This window comes from Balaenoptera physalus (genome assembly GCF_965194825.1).
Source record: "Balaenoptera physalus genome assembly, chromosome: 12".
NCBI lineage: Eukaryota > Metazoa > Chordata > Mammalia > Artiodactyla > Balaenopteridae > Balaenoptera > Balaenoptera physalus.
This window is the reverse complement of record NC_138897.1, coordinates 4,707,324-4,726,794: the sequence shown is the minus strand read 5'-3', so window position 1 is coordinate 4,726,794 and position 19,471 is coordinate 4,707,324. Positions and strand designations below refer to the sequence as shown.

Here is a 19,471-nt window from a genome sequence, read left to right as displayed (position 1 = left end):
GGTTTCCTCCCGTTTGCTCTCTTGCAGCAGAGCGGCAGCGTCGGGAACCCCCTGGAACCAATTCTGCCAACAGGTGACATGGGGCCTGCGGCCTGGTCTTCACTGGAGCGGCAGAGAGGCGCCGGGTCACAGACAGGCACTGAGCACAGGCCACCCGGCCCTGGCTCTGCCTTGAATTCACCAAGCCGGCAACCCCTGCTCCCAGGGAGGATGTGCTGTGATAAGAGATGAAGTGCTCCCTAAAACCGATGTTACAATCCGTAAAATCCATGCATTCCTCAAAATGAAAAACACTGTAAACGGTGCTTTCACAGCCTCGCCAGTACAAACTACAGTTCCCAGAGATGAGACTTGGGTTTTTTATTGTTTTCAATTCCAAAAGCAAGGTGACTCTTCTCTACTAGCGAGGCCCGCGGTGCCAGTGGATATGCCACAGAAGGCACCTTCCTCGCCCGGAGGCGCACAGGCCCACACCCTCACCCGCTCACACCCACCTGCTCACACACGCGTGCACGCACGTCCACACACCTGCGCAACTCTCACGGCCACGTGCGCACTCACCCTCGCGCATGCGCGCGCGCACACGCAGGTGCGCTCTGTGACGTGATGACGTCTGCAGGGACGCGGCAGGGCTCTTGCTCCAGCACAGCGGAGCCTCCTTCCGAGAACGCGGCGCGGGGACCCTCTCCCTCGTGTCACTTCGAAGGGGTGACGGGCGAGGCCCGGAGGGGGTCCTCAAAGCAGAGCAGAGGGAGGAGGCGGCCGAGGGACGAACAGCGCCGGGCGGCCCCCTCCGCACACAGTAAGTGTCCCCGAGGCCCTTGTCCGCGTCGCGGACGCGCTCCCTTCACCGCGCGGGGGCCGCGGCTACTTGTCTTCCTGCAGCTCCCGCAGCGCGGCCTGGAGGAGGCGCCGCAGCTTCGCGAGCACGCGGGGCGCCGCGTCCTGGGCCCCCGGGGCCGCGCACTCGAGCACCGCCGCCCGCAGCTGCCGCCGCAGCGGGGCTGACACGGCGGGGCTGCGGCGCGGCGAGGAGAACCAGTGGCGGAGGATCTTGTCGCAGACGACCTGGGGGAGGGCGGGAGGGGGCTGTCAGCTCAGGCCCGGGGGCCTCCTGGAAGGGCCCCTCCTGGACTCTAACCCGCCCAGCGGGGAGAAGGCCACCCCGGGTGCGGTGGAAATGCCGAGGGGGAAGCTCCGGGTGACACTCAGAAAGAACTGAGGGCACCGCAGCAGAAGGTCACGGGGGCGGGGGGGGGCTGCTGCGTAAGGACTGGGCCCTGGGCAGGCCCGAGGCCGCAGGCCCCGCCGTCACCGCACCCCTGAGGGCGCACTTTCTTATCCATAGGTTGGTCACGGTGACAGTCATCGCCACCTGGCAGGGTTGTCCTGAGGGCCCCAGGACACGCTGGTGACAAGGGGTATGCAAACGTGATAGTACTTGAGGCTCACTGAAAAAAAGGTATATTGGAAGGGAAAGGCTGCAGACTCTTTCTGAGGAGACTTTGAGATGTTTTATTTTAGGAGAAGTAAAAATTAAGCCACTGTCTCACAGCCTTTAATTCTCCTTGGGTATGAAATTCACTGAGGCTGAAGATCTCTTTAAATTCTGCATTTAAACACGCTGTCCGTTTTACAGCCTTCATGGTTTCCTCCCTGTTGGACGGAGCGCTGCATAATTAATATTCTGCTCCATTTTTCTATGTCACACTTTATATTAGACTCAATTAACAAATGCCTCAATTTTATAGAGCTACTGTTTCTATAATTTTGACTTGTGTTTCCCAACCTCTGCAAGACTGAGGATTCTGTTTAAAAACAAATTATCTTATTTCTCTTTTGAGTTGATAATACATTTTCACGGGCAAACATTGAAAATGTCCCAAAAGATAGGCTGTAATCTTAAGTCTCCATCCCACTCCTGACAACCAGACACTCGGCTTCTGGCTCTGAGAGGCAACCACTCCCTTGAATGTCCTTCTGGAGAGTCTATAAATATACATGCATTTCTTTTTTCTTTTACTTTACATGGATGGGAGTATATTACACACACTGTTCTATAGCTTCCGTTCCCATTTAACGAAATATCAGGGAGAGCCTTCCAAATCAGTCCTTATAAGGATATTCCATTTGTTTTAATGGCTGTACCTCAAATGCATATCATAAATTATTTATCTGGTTCCCTATTGATGGAAATTTAGGTTGTTCACTAACTTTTGCTATTATGAAAAATGCTGCAATACATATCTTGCAGATATTTCTTTTTTATTTTGCATATGACTAAATTTCTGGAAATGAAATTTCTGGGCCAAGGGGTATGCACATTTTTTGTTTTGATATTGCCAGATTGACCCCATAAAAGTTGTACCGAGTTACACTCTCATAGCAGCGTATGACAAGAATGCCCTCAACAACACGTGTTGTCTTTCTTTTTTTGTCAACTGTTGAATGAAAATGGTTTAATTTGTATTGCTGCTCTTATCAGTCAGGTTGAAAGTATCTGTGCTTCCTTTCCAGTGAGTGGTCAAGGTGATGTTCTTTGCCCACATTTCCATCAGATTGTTAACTTTTTTCATATTGATATGTAAATGCTCTTTATATATTAAGGACATTAGTCCCCTGCTTAGATTGGTTTCCTGGGGAGCAGACTGTAAGGTGGAGGTTTGCATGCAGGGATTTATTGAGGGGCGTTCTCAGGAACCATCTTTCCATGGAACTAAGGGAGAAGGAAAACTTCTGGTACTGGAATGGCCTACAGAGTTGTTCCTTATAGAGGCCAGGGGGCTGGGCTTTGCATTTCCCCCCTCCCCACTGACCAATCACTAGACACTGCCCCTGGGATGTGGGGTTACCGTGAGCCAAGGACGATGCTGGGGGATGCTCTGAGTCTCAGCAGCTCTGAGTCTCAGACAGATAAGGGCTGTCTCTGTCCTCTATGCTCCTCGTCTGTAAGAGCAGTTGCAAATATTTTGCCAATTTTCTCAGTTAACCTTTAAATTTGCTCATATTTTTTGTAACTTTGTTTGGTTTTTGCCATGTGGATTTTTTTTTTAAATGGTTAAATGTGTCAGTTGTTCCTCTTATAGCCTCTGAGCTTTGTTCTGTACTTAGAAAGGCCTCCGAACTCTAGGATAATACTTTAAATTCTCCCAGTTTTTTTCTGGAACATTCAGGATTCCATTTTTTAGGTGTAAGTGTTTGAGTCATCTGGAGTTTAGTTTGATATAAGGAGTGAACCAGGAGTTAATGTGATCGTTTGTTGTTGCCGAATACCCACTTTACCAGCACCACTCACTGTATAACCCAGCTTCCCTCCCACTGGCCTGAGAGGCTGCCTTTATAACATACTAAATGCCCATATGTCATTAGGTCTACTTCTGCAATTTTAAAAAATTCTATTCCTTTGATCTGTCAATCAGCTGATGCAGGGCAGGGATTTTTTTTTTTTTTTTGAGTAAAAGTGTAAGTTAGAAAAGTAATACATACCACCGTAGAAAATTTATAAAATTTTAGGGCAAAAGGAAGAAAATTAAAATTATCTGTAATCCTATCATCCGTAAGTAATTGCTTTTGACGTTTTGATATCTTCTTTCCCAATCACATACTACTTAACGAAAATGAGATCATGGGTAAATACTGATTTGTAACCTGCATTTTTTCGCTTAATGAATGCTTCATATTTTCTCATATCCTTAAAGGAAGCGTAATTTCGTTTCTAGGTCTTTATTCAAAGGCAATAATCGGAAAAGGTGCACAAATGAAATTGCTCAGCTAAAGAGAGTATTTCCAACAGTCATGCACCCTCCAGAGGGATGTAGAATTTTACAATCACGTTAACAATATAGACTCTTACCTATATTTCTCTGAAGCCTCACCTGTTAATTAATAGCATTTTAACAACTATTCCCAGTAGTTAAAAGTAAAAAATTATTATCGCTGGGTTTTAATATGCATGTCTTTGAATAGTAAGATTAAATATTTTCCAGGTTCTCTGGCCGTCTGCATTTCAGCTCCCGTGTATCTATCATATGTTCTTCTCTTGCCAGTTGTGTGTGTGTGTGTACCTCTCACCGCTTAACGGCTCTGTAAGAGCCGTTTATATGTTAAGGATACAACCCTAGTCTCCAGTTATGCTGCAGAGGGCAGGTGTTAGTGTTCCCACTTTGTGGTTTGAGGTCACAGGGTGGTTGATGCTCTAGTGAACGCATCTTGTTCCCACATCTGGAGAAGAATGGTTGCGCTGCAGACCCGCCGAGGGTGTGAGCCCATGTTAAGTTGGAGAGGCTGCCAAGCCAGGGCCTTGTTCAGCCTGGTCCAGGACCGCCAGGTTAACTACACAACCGTCCAGGTCTCCCCAGGTCAGTCCTCTGTGCCGGCGTGACTCAGCCCCAGGCTCTGGCCCCATCACCAGGTGTGCACCGGGGTTATATTGGCCTTATGGGCTGGAGGGCTGTAGGGAGGAACAGACTGTGGTGGAGGTGAGACTGCGGAGTGGACCGGATGGGAGAATGACAGAGTAGGAAGGCTGACGCTAGAGCACAGATCAGCGGTGGTGGAGGTGCGCCCAGCTTCCCTGCCATGACCTCTTCCTGGTTGGGATCAACACCTGTGAGCCCGGCTCATCCACACCCACCCGAGGGCCTGGAGTGAGGGCCGGGGGCAGACAGCTTCTGCCGCAAGAGGGGAATGTCTTCCCAGTGCAGGGGTCTCCAGCCCCACATCTGGGTCTCCCTCACTCTAGACCGGATCTGAGAGCTGGAAGCCAGGATGGGTTCCTACTTATCACTGGTCTCCTGGATGTGGGACCCATGCACTTTCTCCCTCGATTAACCACCTGCTGGCCTAACCCCTTGCCTGTCGGATCTGTGGTGTCGCCCACCCTCTCTGGTTTGGCCAGTTTTCAGGACTGCTTTGCCCTTTTTCTAGATTTATCCTTGGTGACTCTGTCTCTGGGTGCTCATTCTGTGTGTGTGTGTGTGTGTGTGTGTGTGTGTGTAGATGCAGAAATTAGACCCAGAGAGAAGGGCTGCCCAAGTCCCCATGGCTGTGGGGGACCCAGTAAAGGCTGTGCTGGGAGCACCATCCATTAGCCCCATGGGGTCACTTGGCCGACAACCTCCGGGGTAGACGCCTAAGAACAAATGATCCCCGTCTCCCACCATCCCTGCCCTTACTGGACACACCGAGCCCAGGTGATATGGCAAGGGTGATGACCTTCAGCTACGTCACCGGGATGTCACAGTGTGGCAGGCAGAGGCACCCAGAGAGGACAGGATCCCCCCCAGAGAGGACAGGATCCCCCCCAGAGAGGACAGGGTCCCCCCCCCAGAGAGGACAGGATCCCTCCCCAAAGAGGACAGGGTCCCCCCCCCAGAGAGAACAGGATCCCCCCACAGAGAGGACAGGATCCCCCCCCAGAGAGGACAGGGTCCCCCCCCAGAGAGGACAGGGTCCCCCCCCGGACAGGACAGGGTCCCCCCCCAAAGAGGACAGGATCCCCCCCGCAGAGAGGACAGGATCCCCCCCCAGAGAGGACAGGATCCCCCCCCAGAGAGGACAGGGTCCCCCCCAGAGAGGACAGGATCCCCCCCAAAGAGGACAGGGTCCCCCCCCAGAGAGGACAGGATCCCCCCCAGAGAGAACAGGATCCCCCCACAGAGAGGACAGGGTCCCCCCCCAGAGAGGACAGGGTCCCCCCCAAAGAGGACAGGGTCCCCCCCAGAGAGGACAGGGTCCCCCCCAGAGAGGACAGCAGCATTGCTCACCTGCAGGTTGCTGTTGGTTCTCTGGGCTCCACACCTGTGCACTCGCAAATCACACTTTGAAAAACAGTCAAAGAAATTGCAGTCTTCATCTCCCGTGCAGTTCTGCTCAAGAATCTCCCTCATTTTAGGTTCAAAAAAGGCCATGTCCACGTCAATAGCCACCACCTGTAATTGAAACAGCACACGCCTCTCAAGAGGACCCCCAAGGCCGCAGCACAGAGGGAGCCCTGCAGTACCACCCCACCCCTGTGCCCCTTTGCAGGTGCAAGTGTCACAGACTTCAGGGGTCACAGAAGTCTGCCAGCAGGGAAGAGGAGCCAGGTTGTGCTGGGGACATAGAAGCCCCTGGCACAGATGGTACGGCAAGGCTTTAACTGCAGAAAGGACCTTTGTGGTCACTAGTGAAAGCCTAGAATGTGGAACTAGCATCACTTTTCATCTTTAAAAGTTTTCTCAGATTTAAAAGTTGAATCTCTGAAGTATCTTTAAAATGAATTGATTTCCCCTTCTGTTGCTTTATCACTTTGGTTTCTGACATTCAAGGCTCAGGAGTACAAAAGTTGTGAGACACAGATAATCTATCCCTATGAATATAAGCAACAAAAGAAGACTACGTTCAAGGGACAGTTGGAGCGTGTGATGGTGAGAGTGGGGTGGGCAGTACGTAGGCCATCTGTTTATGCTGTCTGTTACCTGAGTTGACTGGTTTCCAGCTGCGGGGAGCAGGGGGAGTGCAGGGAGTGGCAAAGCCAAAGTTCCCAAATTAGGGTCGATACATATGGACCCTGACCCAGCAGCATCAAAAACTAAGTCCCACTATCAGCGTGAAAATGTGATGAGCCCCTGGAATTTCAGATTTATCTTCCTGGCTTCAACCCAAATAGGCTTCAAAACCAGAAAAAGAATAATGTCTAAATTATGCAGATGTTCCTCCACCACCTGAATTAAAAAAAAAAAGATGAGCTCAAACCTGAGAAAACCTGGACTGTGCCCAAATCAAGCAGTGTATAGCTTCAAGGGATTAAAGAGAAGACGCGATGAGGCTAATGGAGGCTGTGGCCTTTCACAAGCCTTCACAGGTCAGCCTCAAAACATCAGCCTTCTCCCTCTGGTAGCGGCTCAAAAAAGTGTTCATTTACATCTCAATTCCCTGCAAAGTCAGGAGGCACATTCCCAGGTGGTTGTTTCTGTTTTTTCCTTCAAGATTGATGCCAGAATGCAGTAAAGCTTCTTGGGGATTATTCAGTAAAACAGAGGAGGGAAAATACTTTATTTCAAAATATGTGGAGAATAATGAAAATAAAGAACAGGGAACTCTTCCCTATTTAAGAGCCTTGTCTAATTACTAATTCAGGCTCTGCAAACAGAAATTATCATTTTAATCAATTTTTCCTATCTTATTATTCAGACAAAAGAAAGAGCTCATTTCATTATTTATACTGGTTAATACACTAAAAATATATGAGGCTGTGCTAATGAGTCTATTGTCTTTCATAATTTATTTGGGGGGCTACAAGACCCTTCTCTTCTTTTGATAGTTCCTGGCCATCTCCCCAGCTTCCCCTGGGCCCCTGGTGGAATTTCAGCTCCCTGTTACTTCTCTCTTCCAGCTCTGATTGTTCCCTTCTCATCTCCCAGGAAGAGCCAGATTTATTTTTTAAGTTTAGTGTATGCTGTAGAATGGATTACAGCTACTGGAAGCATAACTCTATGCACCTAAAATAAGAACAGTAACAAAATGAACAGAAAAACCTGCCTGAGGTTTCTTAGATAACATGGGGAGAATCATAAAATTTTTCCTGCACAAAATTACCTAACTTGCATCATCTTCAGACATGGTCCTAGCATCAGACTAGAACGGATTGATGAGGATTATTTCATTCTCCACTGAAAAGTGTGCCTCTAGAGCAGGAAACGTCATCTGTTTGAAAAGAGCACTTTCTGGCAACAGTTTGGGAGCAAGAAGTAAAGATGTTTTCCTAGTTCTTTTGCAACCGCTGGACAGATTCTCAAGACCTGCAAGGGGGGACCCGAGAAAGTGAATGACTGCGAGTCATCAATTCTTACATGTTACCTGAAGGACAGCGCTCCTTCCCCGCTGCAATGCAGACCAAAGGGGGAACCCACCTGCTGGTGTGTCAGTTCGCTAGTTCTCACACTGAACGCGCATCAGAATCACCTGGAGGGCTTGCTTTTAAATTTATTTATTTATATCATTATTTTTGACTGTGTTGGGTCTTCGTTTCTGTGTGAGGGCTTTCTCCAGTTGCGGCGAGCGGGGGCCACTCTTCATCGCGGTGCGCGGGCCTCTCACTGTAGTGGCCTCTCCCGTTGCGGAGCACAGGCTCCAGATGCGCAGGCTCAGTAGTTGTGGCTCACGGGCCCAGTTGCTCCGCGGCATGTGGGATCTTCCCAGACCAGGGCTTGAACCCGTGTCCCCTGCATCGGCAGGCGGATTCCTAACCACTGTGCCACCAGGGAAGCCCTGGAGGGCCACAGCCCACCTGGAGCGCCAGTCCTCCTGCTGCTTCCCCACCTCGGTTCATTCTTTGTAGGCCGGCACTGCCTGGAGTGGGACATAAAACTCACCTGCCTCCCGCAGAGCCTGCAGAGGCTGACGTGTCCCCCGGGGCAGGACTTTCCCTTGTGTAAGGCACCAAAACGCCAGTTGTTCCTCTAGAAGTCTTACCCACAGAAGGGAAACTAGAACCTCTCCAGAAGAAAGTATTAGAAAAGTTGCGGGGCTTCCCTGGTGGCGCAGTGGTTGAGAATCTGCCTGCCAATGCAGGGGACACGGGTTCGAGCCCTGGTCCGGGAAGATCCCACATGCCGCGGAGCAACTAGGCCCATGAGCCACAACTACTGAGCCTGCGCGTCTGGAGCCTGTGCTCCGCAACAAGAGAGGCCGCGATAGTGAGAGGCCCGCACACCGTGATGAAGAGTAGCCCCCGCTTGCCGCAACTAGAGAAAGCCCTCGCACAGAAACGAAGACCCAACACAGCCATAAATAAATAATAAATTAAAAAAAAAATTTATTAAAAAAAAAAAAGAAAAGTTGCCCATCATCCTAGAGCATGGACAGCTTGAAAACTGTCCCCCTACTGAGCCTTTGTACAAAAGCCCCCAAAGGCCGGCCTCCCTCCTCATCCTCCGAGGCTCCTCGTCTCCTGAAGACTGTTGCTGCACAATTCGCTTGCTTTCAGAATAGCCCTAAGAAGGCGCTAAGTCGCTCTGGAGACAACAGAGCAGCCCTCGAGGAGGACAGACCGCGCCTCCCGCTGCGAGCGGCTGTCCTCGTGGTTCGGCACCGGGCAGGCGCCTCCGTTCTTTAAATTCTCTCATTCCCACTCGGAAGGTTTGGCAGGTCGAGGTTGTCCTGGCTAGCAGGTTGCATAACACTGCAGGGTCTCCCCCGATTTCAGAACCCCCCTCGTTTAGGACCACCCGGACCCAAGCCTGCCCTCCACGGGCGAAACACACGCCGCAGCCACTCACCGTGAAGTCGCTCCTGATGGCAAAGTTCTCGGGCTTGACGTCGCAGAGGTGCAGGCGGTGCGAGAAGTCGTGCTCGAAGTGGCGGACCATGTCCAGGAAGCTGAGCGCCACGCCGCTGAGCGCGCGCGCCTGGGCCCGGCCTCCGCGGGCCGCGCCGTCCAGGGGGAAGAGGGCCCGGAGGCGGGGGCTGCCCGCGGCCAGGTGCTCCACGGCGTAGAAGTGGCCGCAGGAGCCCAGCACGGGCGGCGCGTGCGGGCTGCGGCCCCGCAGTAGGCTGAGCAGGACGAACTCCTCCTGCTGCAGCAGCGCCCACAGGCTGGCCAGCTGACCCCGCAGCCGGGGCCCCCGCCGCCCCAGGCCCAGCCGTCCCAGGCCGCCCTCGGCCAGCTCTAGGCCCAGCGCGCTCTTGACCTCCCCGGCCGCCAGCAGGAGGAGCTCTGCCTCCGGGAAGCCGGGGCCGCCGGCCTCGGGCTGGCCGTCCAGGAGGCCGAGCGGCGGGAAGCTGGAGAAGGCTTCCTCCTTGGACTTGAGGACCACGGGCCGGCCGCGCCAGTCAGCCTGCAGCACCTTCTTGCCCCGCTCGTAGTACAGGCAGCGCCGGTACCGTAGCTGCCCCGCCACGCACAGGTCCTCGCACAGGTCTCCCCCGAGTGCGCCGCCCCGGTAGTCCTGGCACTGGAAGGAAGGGGGCAGTGGGTCACACGGCGGAGGGGCAGCGCATAGACACGAGGCTGGTCCCAGCGCCCAGCACGCTCCTAGCAGCTGTGCAGAGAACCTTCACTGGAGTGAACCACGCGGCTGCTCGGGTCAGAGAGGAATGATGAAGAGAAAGTCGTGAGGGCTTCCCTGCTGGCGCAGTGGTTAAGCGTCCGCCTGCCGATGCAGGGCACACGGGTTCGAGCCCTGGTCCGGGAAGATCCCACATGCCGCAGAGCAACTAAGCCCGTGTGACACAGCTACCGAGCCTGCGCTCTAGAACCCACGAGCCACAACTACTGAAGCCCGCGTGCCACAACTACTGAGCCCGTGTGCCACAACTACTGAGCCCGCAAGCCACAACTACTGAAGCCCGTGTGCCACAACTTCTGAGCCCACTTGCCACAACTAGAAAAAGCCCGCACGCAGCAACGAAGACCCAACGCAGCCAAAATAAATAAATACATTTAAGTTAAAAAAAAAAAAAAAGACTTGAAAGAGCGCCTCAAGTTTGCTATTTTCTCCATCAGGCCCAGGCCCAGGTCTTAGGAAGCAGGTCTCTACTCTCCCCCACTTCCAGCTGAGGTGGGGGATGCTGGCAAAGTCCTTCTGCATCTGCGTTCAGTTTCCTTGACTATCAGTGAAAGGGCTGGGCCAGGCCCGTGGTTCCCAACTCTTGGCTTCACGTCAGGGTCACCCAGAGAGCTTTCAACCCCCGGTCAAGTACAGGTCAGCCAGACCTCGGGAGGTGGGTCCCCGACGACCCCAGGAATGGCCCTTCCTCTAGAACCGCTCCTTGCGCCCATTGTGGTCGCCGGGAAGCGGTGTGGCTGTAAGGCCAGCAGGCTCTGGGGGACTACGGGGTCTGGAGAGCCCACTGCAGGAAACAGGAGGTAGAAGAGGCCTCGTGGCTGGCAGGGCAGGCACCGGGCACCTGCAGAAGAGGAGCCCTGCAGGGTAAATTCCAGAAGCGGGGGGTGTTCGGTTCCTGGGGGTGGTGAGGAAGGCACTCAGGGACCCTGAAATGGGGAACTTCTCCTAAACGTCAGGCTCTTGGGCCCAATGGGGGACCTGGTGACCCCACCACGACACTACAAGCATCCGTCCTAAGAATACGGTCCAGCCAGGCCCTGTCCTTCAGACCTGCTAGAGGGGGAGCAGGAGATGCCAGTGTGAAACCGATTGAAAGGGAGGATTATTATTCTGTTCTCTTTCTTTTTTATCTCTTTCAGGAAACCTAAACCTCTGGACCCACGTTTATTAGGGTTGAGCCTATTTCCTGACTCCACCTGTTTCCCCCCAGATGCATCTTCCTCCCACGTGGGCAAAGGCAGGTCAGGTATGTAATTATACGCTGGCCAGACTCTCTGGTTGTTCCGTGCTGCTCAGCTTTATTAACCCCAAGTAGATTATATACAGCTCCTTCAAGTCAGAAAATATACCTCCAATGCTTGGATATGTGAATAATCCCCAAATCCAAAAAGCTCTGAAAACTACAAGTTTTTCCATGACTCTTTCGCCCTCATGGAGTGTCAAATCCGACTGAAAAGATGAGAGCCTGTTTATGGTCTGAATGTATTTGACCTGTGACTTTGCATATACTTTGCTGCAGAGTTATTAATCAGCTGGATTTGTTTGATTACTGGTGCTGCCTCATATGCAAAATAGAAAGTATATATATGCTGCATATTATCTAACACCCAAAACAGTGTGAATTCCAAAACAGGCCTGGCCACAGAGCATTGGATAAGGAATTGTGGATCTTTATAAATACTCTCAGTGACTTGTTCAAAGCATATGACCAAAACACTTATTAAAAAGATATACTCCCTGTTCTTGAAACAAGTATCTGGATTTCAGGGACCGTTTCAGGCAGTAACTGGACAACAGCCCAAAAGGACCAAGACAAGCCCAGCTTCCTGCTGAGGGGCTCCCGCAAGCTGCTTCTCCTTTGCCGCGTTAGATCTCGGCACCGCACCGTATTGGGTGGTGGGGATGTCACGCTTGCCAAACCCAAAGATGCACGCGATGGAGTCCCGATCTTGGAGTCTGGGAGTGCCCCCTGTTTGCCTGGGGCTGGCTTTTTGTCTTTGGAAAACAGGCAACCATAATGCAGCTGTATTAATAAACACCCATGAAACTGTTTTAAATACACTTGATGCTGTGTACATCTTGCAATTTAACTTAACACCATTTTGGTCAAATGCCATCCTTTTACTTTTCATCCTGGTACCTCTTTCCAAGGCATGGGGTCATGAGGAGCATCAAAGGCATAAGGACCCTCTGAGTGACTCTCTTTGCTTGGAGTTGCCTCCATATCACGGTGCCTCGGAAGAAAGCATCAGCTGATTCTGGTTCCTCTGAGACCTTTCAGGATAATCTTAGAGGTAAGGTGGGAATGAAAGGTTTAAATGATTGAGACTCCCAAGAGTAAAAAAAGATGTGAATGACGGAAGTAATGTGGGGTGTTCATTTTACTTGCTGCAGCTTTGTCCTATTTTATCTGGTATTTACAGAGTTTCACATCTCTGTAATAAGCCTGATAAGAAAAGGCAACATTTTTTTCTTTCTTTTTTTTTAAAAATAAATTTATTTATTTTTGGCTGCGTTGGGTCTTTTTTGCTGCGCGCGTGCTTTCTCTAGTTGCGGCGAGCGGGGGCTACTCTTCGTTGCGGTGCGCGGGCTGCTCATTGTGGTGGCTTCTCTTGTTGCGGAGCACGGGCTCTAGGCGCGCGGGCTTCAGTAGCTGTGGCTCACGGGCTCTAGAGCGCAGGCTCAGTAGTTGTGGCGCACGGGCTTAGTTGCTCCGTGGCATGTGGGCTCTTCCCGGACCAGGGGTCGAACCCGTGTCCCCTGCACTGGCAGGTGGATTCTTAACCACTGCGCCACCAGGGAAGCCCAACATTTATTTCCTGATTGCCTTATAAAGCCCCTAAACCCTTTGAGTATATCCAAAATGGTTTAATTCAATTCCATAATCCTTTTTAGAGTGTCGTCAAATTTGTAGTTTAATCAAAGGTGTTTTTGTATGAAGGACAGAACAGAACTGGAAAAGAAAGAAAAGCAAGTGATACAATCGAGTTTGGTAGGAGGAGGTGGGTACTGAGCTGCGAGCTTCAGAATCCTGCTGTGCTGGGCAGAAGGGAGAGGGGAGGCCGAGGAGAGACGTGATGAGGGCAAGATAGGAGCGTGGGCCCTGGCTGGGACACAGCACGAGAGCGGGGAGTGCTGAGGGTGTCAGCTGTGACTGCCCAGGGCCTTCACTCTCCTCATCTGGAACTGCGGCCGAAATTGTCACTGGCCATGAGAGACACCTGTGGGCCCAGAAGCCCACTCCACACCCCCGGGGCGGGGAGTGGCCGTGGGCAAGCTGCCTCGGGCACAGCCAGCCACCTTCCAGCTAACAGTGCCGTGTGTGAGCTGAGCCACGATGCAGCTACAGGTGCCCGGCTCAGGCGTCACAGAGCTAGGTGGCTGCCTTTCAGACTCCTCAGATGACAGTGGAGTGTAAGCAAGAAAGGCACATGGCCAGGCCTGGCTTTGGGGCCAACTGGGTTTGCCTCTGGGCTCAGCCTCTTGCTGGCCTGTGGCTTGTTTCCAAGTCTGTAACATGGGATGATGACACTGTGTCGTGGGAGACCTGTAAAGGTCAACCAAGGTCATGGGTGCAGAGGACCTGGTGGCCTCTGAATTCTAGTTCCCTCCAGCCCTGGTCATTAGAAGGCAGGGGCCCGGGGAGGCTTCCTCCTGGAGAGATGCACCCGAGCTCAGTTTTTTTTTTTTTTTTTTTTTTTAATTTTTTTAATTTATTTATTTATTTTTGGCTGTGTTGGGTCTTTGTTGCTGCGCACGGGCTTTCTCTGGTTGCAGTGAGTGGGGGCTACTCTTCGTTGCGGTGTGCGGGCTTCTCATTGCGGTGGCTTTTCTTGTTGCGGAGCACGGGCTCTAGGCGCGCGGGCCTCAGTAGTTGTGGCACACGGGCTCAGTAGTTGTGACTCACAGGCTCTAGAGCACAAGCTCAGTAGTTGTGGCGCACGGGCTTAGTTGCTCCGCGGCATGTGGGATCTTCCCGGACCAGGGCTCGAACCCGTGTCCCCTGCATTGGCAGGCGGATTCTTAACCACTGCGCCACCAGGGAAGTCCCCGAGCTCAGTTTTGAAAGATGAATTGCGAGTCTGCCTAGCGGACCAGGAGGGAGAGGGCAGGGAATGACCTGCTGCGGAACCCACAGATGCAAAGTCGCTCGAGTGTTCAGAGAACCAGACAGTTCAGGGGAGCAGAGGGCAGGGTTAGAGCAAGTGCCAGTGCGTCAGGGACTGGGCATCCTGCCCAAAACGCCACTTGCTGTGTCTCCACCTGACAGAATGCTCCCCCCTGCAAGGGTCGGACGCACCTTCCCTGGGAGGCTGCCCCACCCGCCAGTGGGAATTCTTGTCTCCTCTGCCCCAGGTTCCATTAAATAACCCCCGTGAGCCACCGCACCATCCCCTGCCCCCGCTGGCTCCCCACAGCATGGTGTTTTCTACGAAACTGTACCGCGTCGATGAAATCGAATTCAAATCGAACCCATACGAGATTTGCCCCTGCAAATTTAGAAGGCAGTTCCAAACAGGGGATGTAAGGAAATTTGGCATGTAGTCTGCTGATTTGGGCGGGGAACATTACCTTTGGCCATTTTTCTGAAGGTCAGCACGTTGAGGTATAGGCATGCCTCCAGACGGCTGGCAGCTTGTGGGGAAGCTACGGATGAGGAAGGGCGGGCGGTGGGGCTGGGCGCCCAGAGCCCTGCCGGGCCACCGGCTACTGGAGGTGTTGTCCTAGGTTTCTGACCTAACTTTCCGTGCCCCGGCTACCTCGTTTGTCATGGGAGATGGCTTACACGAAAGCAAAGTGTACGCAAGTGCAGTTAGTGCAGAGCTGTTCTTCGTCGTCACCCTTTGTGATGAGGCCTTTTTGTCATGTCAGTCCCTACTCTTCTGATACAGAATGTAAAATTCATCCACTGTGGCTCTTCCGGTTACCAGAGCTCCAGTGAGTTCTGTGGGAGCTTTCTGCATGCCTGTGCTTGCTAAACTCAGAGAAAGACTTAGCTCGGCTTTTAAAAACCAGTAAATTTACAGATTACAAGTTTACAAGCTAATTACAGTGTCATCATTTCACAAGAGTGAAATTACCTTATTAGCAGCATGTCCTATTGAGGTAGCTCATCTTTTTAAACTCAGTAGAAGTAATGTACTTTTAACTCCATTTAAAAAAAATCACTTTCCTCTGGATATGAGGAGGCCCTAACTGCCATCTTGAACAGGTACATTTCTGTACCCAAATGTGTTTGCATACAAAATCCACAGGTATCAGATTTTAAGATAAGCTGGGAAAAAAACCAAGTTAATAAAGTCTCATTGTAGTTAACTGGCTTTTTTTAAAATTGATGAAACAGCGAATTCATATTTCTTATAGGTTGTGTGCAAACGTGCAAACGCACACTCCCAGCAGCCCCAGTTCTTGTAGAAAGCATTCTCAGTGGTGGTTCCTTAGAACCTCCCTCTCTGGCTTGTATCTCGGTTCTCAGGCAAAAACAAAACCTGTCCTTTCTAGTCTGGGAAACCGGTGACAGGGTCTCAGAGGTCATGCCCAAGGGCTGGGTTTTCTTTTGTGTGTTTGTTTTTGTTTTTAAGGAGAATTAAGTTCCTATGCGGTTAGCAGCCCTCATATCTCACGATGGAATTCCTTCACGGAGCAGTTACGCTGTGCATTGCAGAATCTCAGAGCAATTAGCCAGGCCACTCTGCAACCCCTCTTGACCCCTGGACAGCTTAGAAGATAGACATTACAAATGTGGCCAAAGCACTCAGGAAAGTAGAGTCATTCCCTGCTATAATATCTCTCTGGGTATGTGCCCTGGATGCTGTAGTCCCGCTGGGACCTTGGGTTTCTATCAGAGCAAAGAAAGATAAGCCTGTCCTGTTAAAAAGAAATTCCAGATGTAGGCAACTAAATTGAGTCACATCAAGATCTAACTAGCTGGGAGGGACGTAAACCTTCTGAATAACAGAGAGTCTGTGGGAATCTTTTTGAGATGCTTTGAAAGTGATGCGCTATGGAAGGGTTCAGTATGCCCAGTTGTTACTTATGGTTTTCAGTATTGGAGGAGCCAGTTCTGTCACGGGGTCTCTACTACCAGAGTCACATCCTGGCTCCACGACACAGTAACCGTGCAAATCGGGACAAGTTACTCCACCTCTCTGCGGCTTGGTTTCGCCATCTGTGAAATGGGAGGAATAAAAGTACGCGTACCCCCCAGAGGCTGAGATTAGATGAATTAATACGTGTAAAACTACTTAGTACAGAGCCCGCCCCGAGTGAGCCTCAGCGGGCACCCGCAGCACACGGCCCCGCCGCCCTGGGAGGCGCTCTGCCTGCAGAACCGGAAGCCGGGCCTGTGAACAGTCAGACCCAATGCTAGTCAGCCTGGCACAGCCTGCTGACACGGTTCCCTGGGAAAGTGGGGCTCTGGAAACCTCACAGAGATGTCTTGATTACGGGGTGAGCTGAAAAGCCGCAGGAAAAAGGAGGGCTGCCGTCTGCCCAGAAAATTCTGAAGCTGGAAGACCTGGGCTTGACTCTGGAACCAATCCAGCTGGCTCTTCCAACACTGTCTCTTGAGACTGGAGTGTGGTGGGCCCCCTCCAGAGGTGGAGTGAGGCTCGGGGGGGCACCAGCACCCATGACTCCCCGCTCCTAACCAGCCCCTCAGTTTCACCCTCAGACTCCTCCACGGGCCAGCAGTGTTCACCTGCCTGGCATGAGGGCCTGGGAACGTGCTCAGAGGTTCACAACTCCGTTGGCTCCGCCCAAGGGAAAGGGGTTCCCTCTGGCTCAGCTGCAGCTATTCCTTCTGCACTCTGGGATTCAGAGTGAAAGCTAATGAGAGTCTGGAGGCCAGTCAGAAAAATAACAGCCAGTTTTATTATTAAGGATAAAAGCCAGGCAGAATGAATTGAAAGGACCGGGAGAGCTGAGAGACAGAGGCTCGATTCAGTCCTGGGAGGCCACAGTGCCACAATGCCAGCCTCTGCGTGGCCGCCAGGGCCCGGCAGAGTCTGGGATGTGGAGACTGGGGTCCTATTCAAACCTCAGTCTAGTTCACAGTGTCCTGGGTGAAAGGGAGCCACGGTGCTGTGTGGGGTTCCTGCCAGCAAATCCAGAATGGAGAGGGTAGAGAGGGAAAGTCAGGTCCTGAGCAGAGCGTGAGAAACGGCGGCCTCAACGGGGGCCTCCAAATGATGCTCCCCCCAAAATCAGGTCATTGAGAACCAGTCAGGTGAACTTCAGACAGACAGACAGACATGGTATTTCAGATTGTTCTTTTGGCAACAGGGAAGATTGGCTGCCACAGGAGATATGTTGGTTCAGCCTCCAAACAGAATTGGTTTTAATTTATGAGCTGGAATGCTGGGAAAGTTATGATTAGCAGTGACTTAAGTTATACTAGATTACTTAATTTCCATTAGGCCTTCTCTCACCAAAGGTAAAGAAATGAAAAATAGTGTTTGTTTTTTATTTTAATCTAAAGACTATTATTTTTGGTACATGGATATTCATCCTGGTCCAGGTATTCATTTTTCACTATAATTAGTCAATCAGTCTCCCCAAAACAGAGGGAAAAAAATCTTTATCAGTGAAAGGAATTTTTAGAGGAGTTATTGAGAAAAATCAATGAGCTCTTGTAACTTAAAGAAAACTTGATAGAACGTCAGTGTAACAATGAACAGATAAATGGATAGATTATTGATAGATAGGATGGAGGGAATCGATGAGTATCTCACCAACGCTATGATCAATTCATGAGGACACGTCAGACTCAATTAGGAAAAATGATTTGGTTTAGCTTGTCCGTTTCACCTCATTCCTTTAGTTTTTCCAATCTCACTTTAAAAAAAAATCATTTAGTTGAAAGCCTTTATGCTACCACGTTTTGAAAACCTACAATCTCAAAAGGCTCACCCAGATGCAAGCAATTGGACTGAAAACTTCCCATGCGTTTCTTGAAGGTCTCTTAGAAAATAGATCATTTTTCACACCAAATACTTACATGTCAGTATTTTAGGAAGTGAACACTCAATCAATGTAACAATAGTTGCCGTTACCTTCACCTTTCTTGGCCTTCCTTTTAGGGATTCCTACCTTTATCCAAGTCTCCTAATGCGCATCATCTTACGAACCAAACAGACCAAAGAGCAGCCAGCGTTCGGAATCAACTAATGAGCCTCTGGGGCCCAGAGCGCGCAGCAGCAGCCTGCAAGCACAGGCGTTTCTTTCTCTCCCTAATTGCCGGGCTCAGCTATGGAGACCCCCGGCCCTCCCCTGTCCGGAGACCCCGCTCGGACCCCAGGGTCCGACCGCCTCCCTCGCGCTCCGCTCGCCTGAACGCGCTCTGTCTTGGGTCCCGCAGACCGCGCCGGGGAGAGCCGCGGCTCTGGGGCGCAGCGGGGCGGGGGCCCTACGAGCCGTCTGCACGGGGCTCGGGGAGGTGCAGCCCAGGCTGGACCCGCCGAACAGCGGCCGAGCGACCGAACGGCGAGTCCAGCGGCAGGGGCGTGGTCTCCCCGACCCGAGCCCTCAGCGGCCCGCGCCCCGAGCCCCGCTGTCCGAGTCGGGAGACTGGGAGCAGACCCGAACACTTGCTTTAGGAGCGCGGGCTGGGGGCGGCGGGAGAGCAGTCGGGCAGGAAGACTCTCTTGGGACAAAGGACCAATTTGGGCGAAACGGGGGGAGACATCTCCGCCCGCGCACGGAGGACTCCCGGACAGAGTCCCACACTGGAGACCGCATCCCACGCACCGTGTCCGGGCCCCCTCCCCTCGGCCCACGGCCGTGCCCGAGTCCCCGGCTCCCGGGGCCCGCGGAGGGTGTCCCAGCCCTGTCCCCGGGGCGCGCGGCGCGGGGCAGTGCGGCGGCGGCGGCGGCACCTACCAGCGCGGTCAGGATGCGCCGGCTCTTCTCGTCGGTGCAGCGCTCGGAGAGGACGCCCGGGTGCGCGCGGAGCAGCAGCGCGGCCGCCAGCACCCAACCCGCGGTCCACGCGACGCAGACCAGCAGCGCGCCCCGCCCGCACCGCCCGGGCCGGCCCCGCGAGCCCGCCGCCCGCGCCCGCGCCATGGCCCGCCCGCCCGGCGCCCAGCACCCCGCGCTCGCTTCTGGGCTCGGCGGCCCGGCGGGGGAGGGACGCGGGGGAGAGGCAGCGCGGGCGGAGGGGAGGGGGCGCGGGGGAGAGGCAGCGCGGGCGCCCGGCCCGTCCTGGGGGGCGGGGAAGGGGGGGTGTCCCGCGGCAACAACCCGCGCCCGCCCGAGCAGCCGGGGTTCAGTGGGTGTCCACGCGCGGGACGCCCTGCTCCGCCCGCCGCACCCCGCCACCGTTTGCACTTTTTTTTGCACCTTTTCCCCAAGAAGACCAGCTCCTTCCTGGTACCGACTCTGCGTAGATTCAGGCTCGCCCCGGTTTAGACTCCTGGCTC

General features: G+C 52.7%; 1 protein-coding gene across 2 annotated transcripts; it reads right to left on the bottom strand.

The window, feature by feature from the left end:
• Positions 1-345: 345 nt before the first annotated feature.
• On the bottom strand, positions 346-19,379 carry DIPK1C (divergent protein kinase domain 1C). Of its 2 annotated transcripts, none has more exons than XM_082417810.1 (4): positions 18,930-19,379; positions 9,261-9,935; positions 5,766-5,930; positions 346-1,068 (listed from the first exon to the last, which is right to left on the bottom strand). In XM_082417810.1, exons 1-4 carry the CDS (start codon positions 19,113-19,115, stop codon positions 868-870), a joined length of 1,227 nt encoding a protein of 408 aa, XP_082273936.1. In that variant the 5' UTR covers positions 19,116-19,379; the 3' UTR covers positions 346-867. The 2 variants fall into 2 exon arrangements, with proteins under 2 accessions (XP_082273936.1, XP_082273937.1); XM_082417811.1 differs by lacking the exon at positions 346-1,068 and adding an exon at positions 1,091-1,451.
• Between the last annotated feature and the right edge of the window lie 92 nt (positions 19,380-19,471).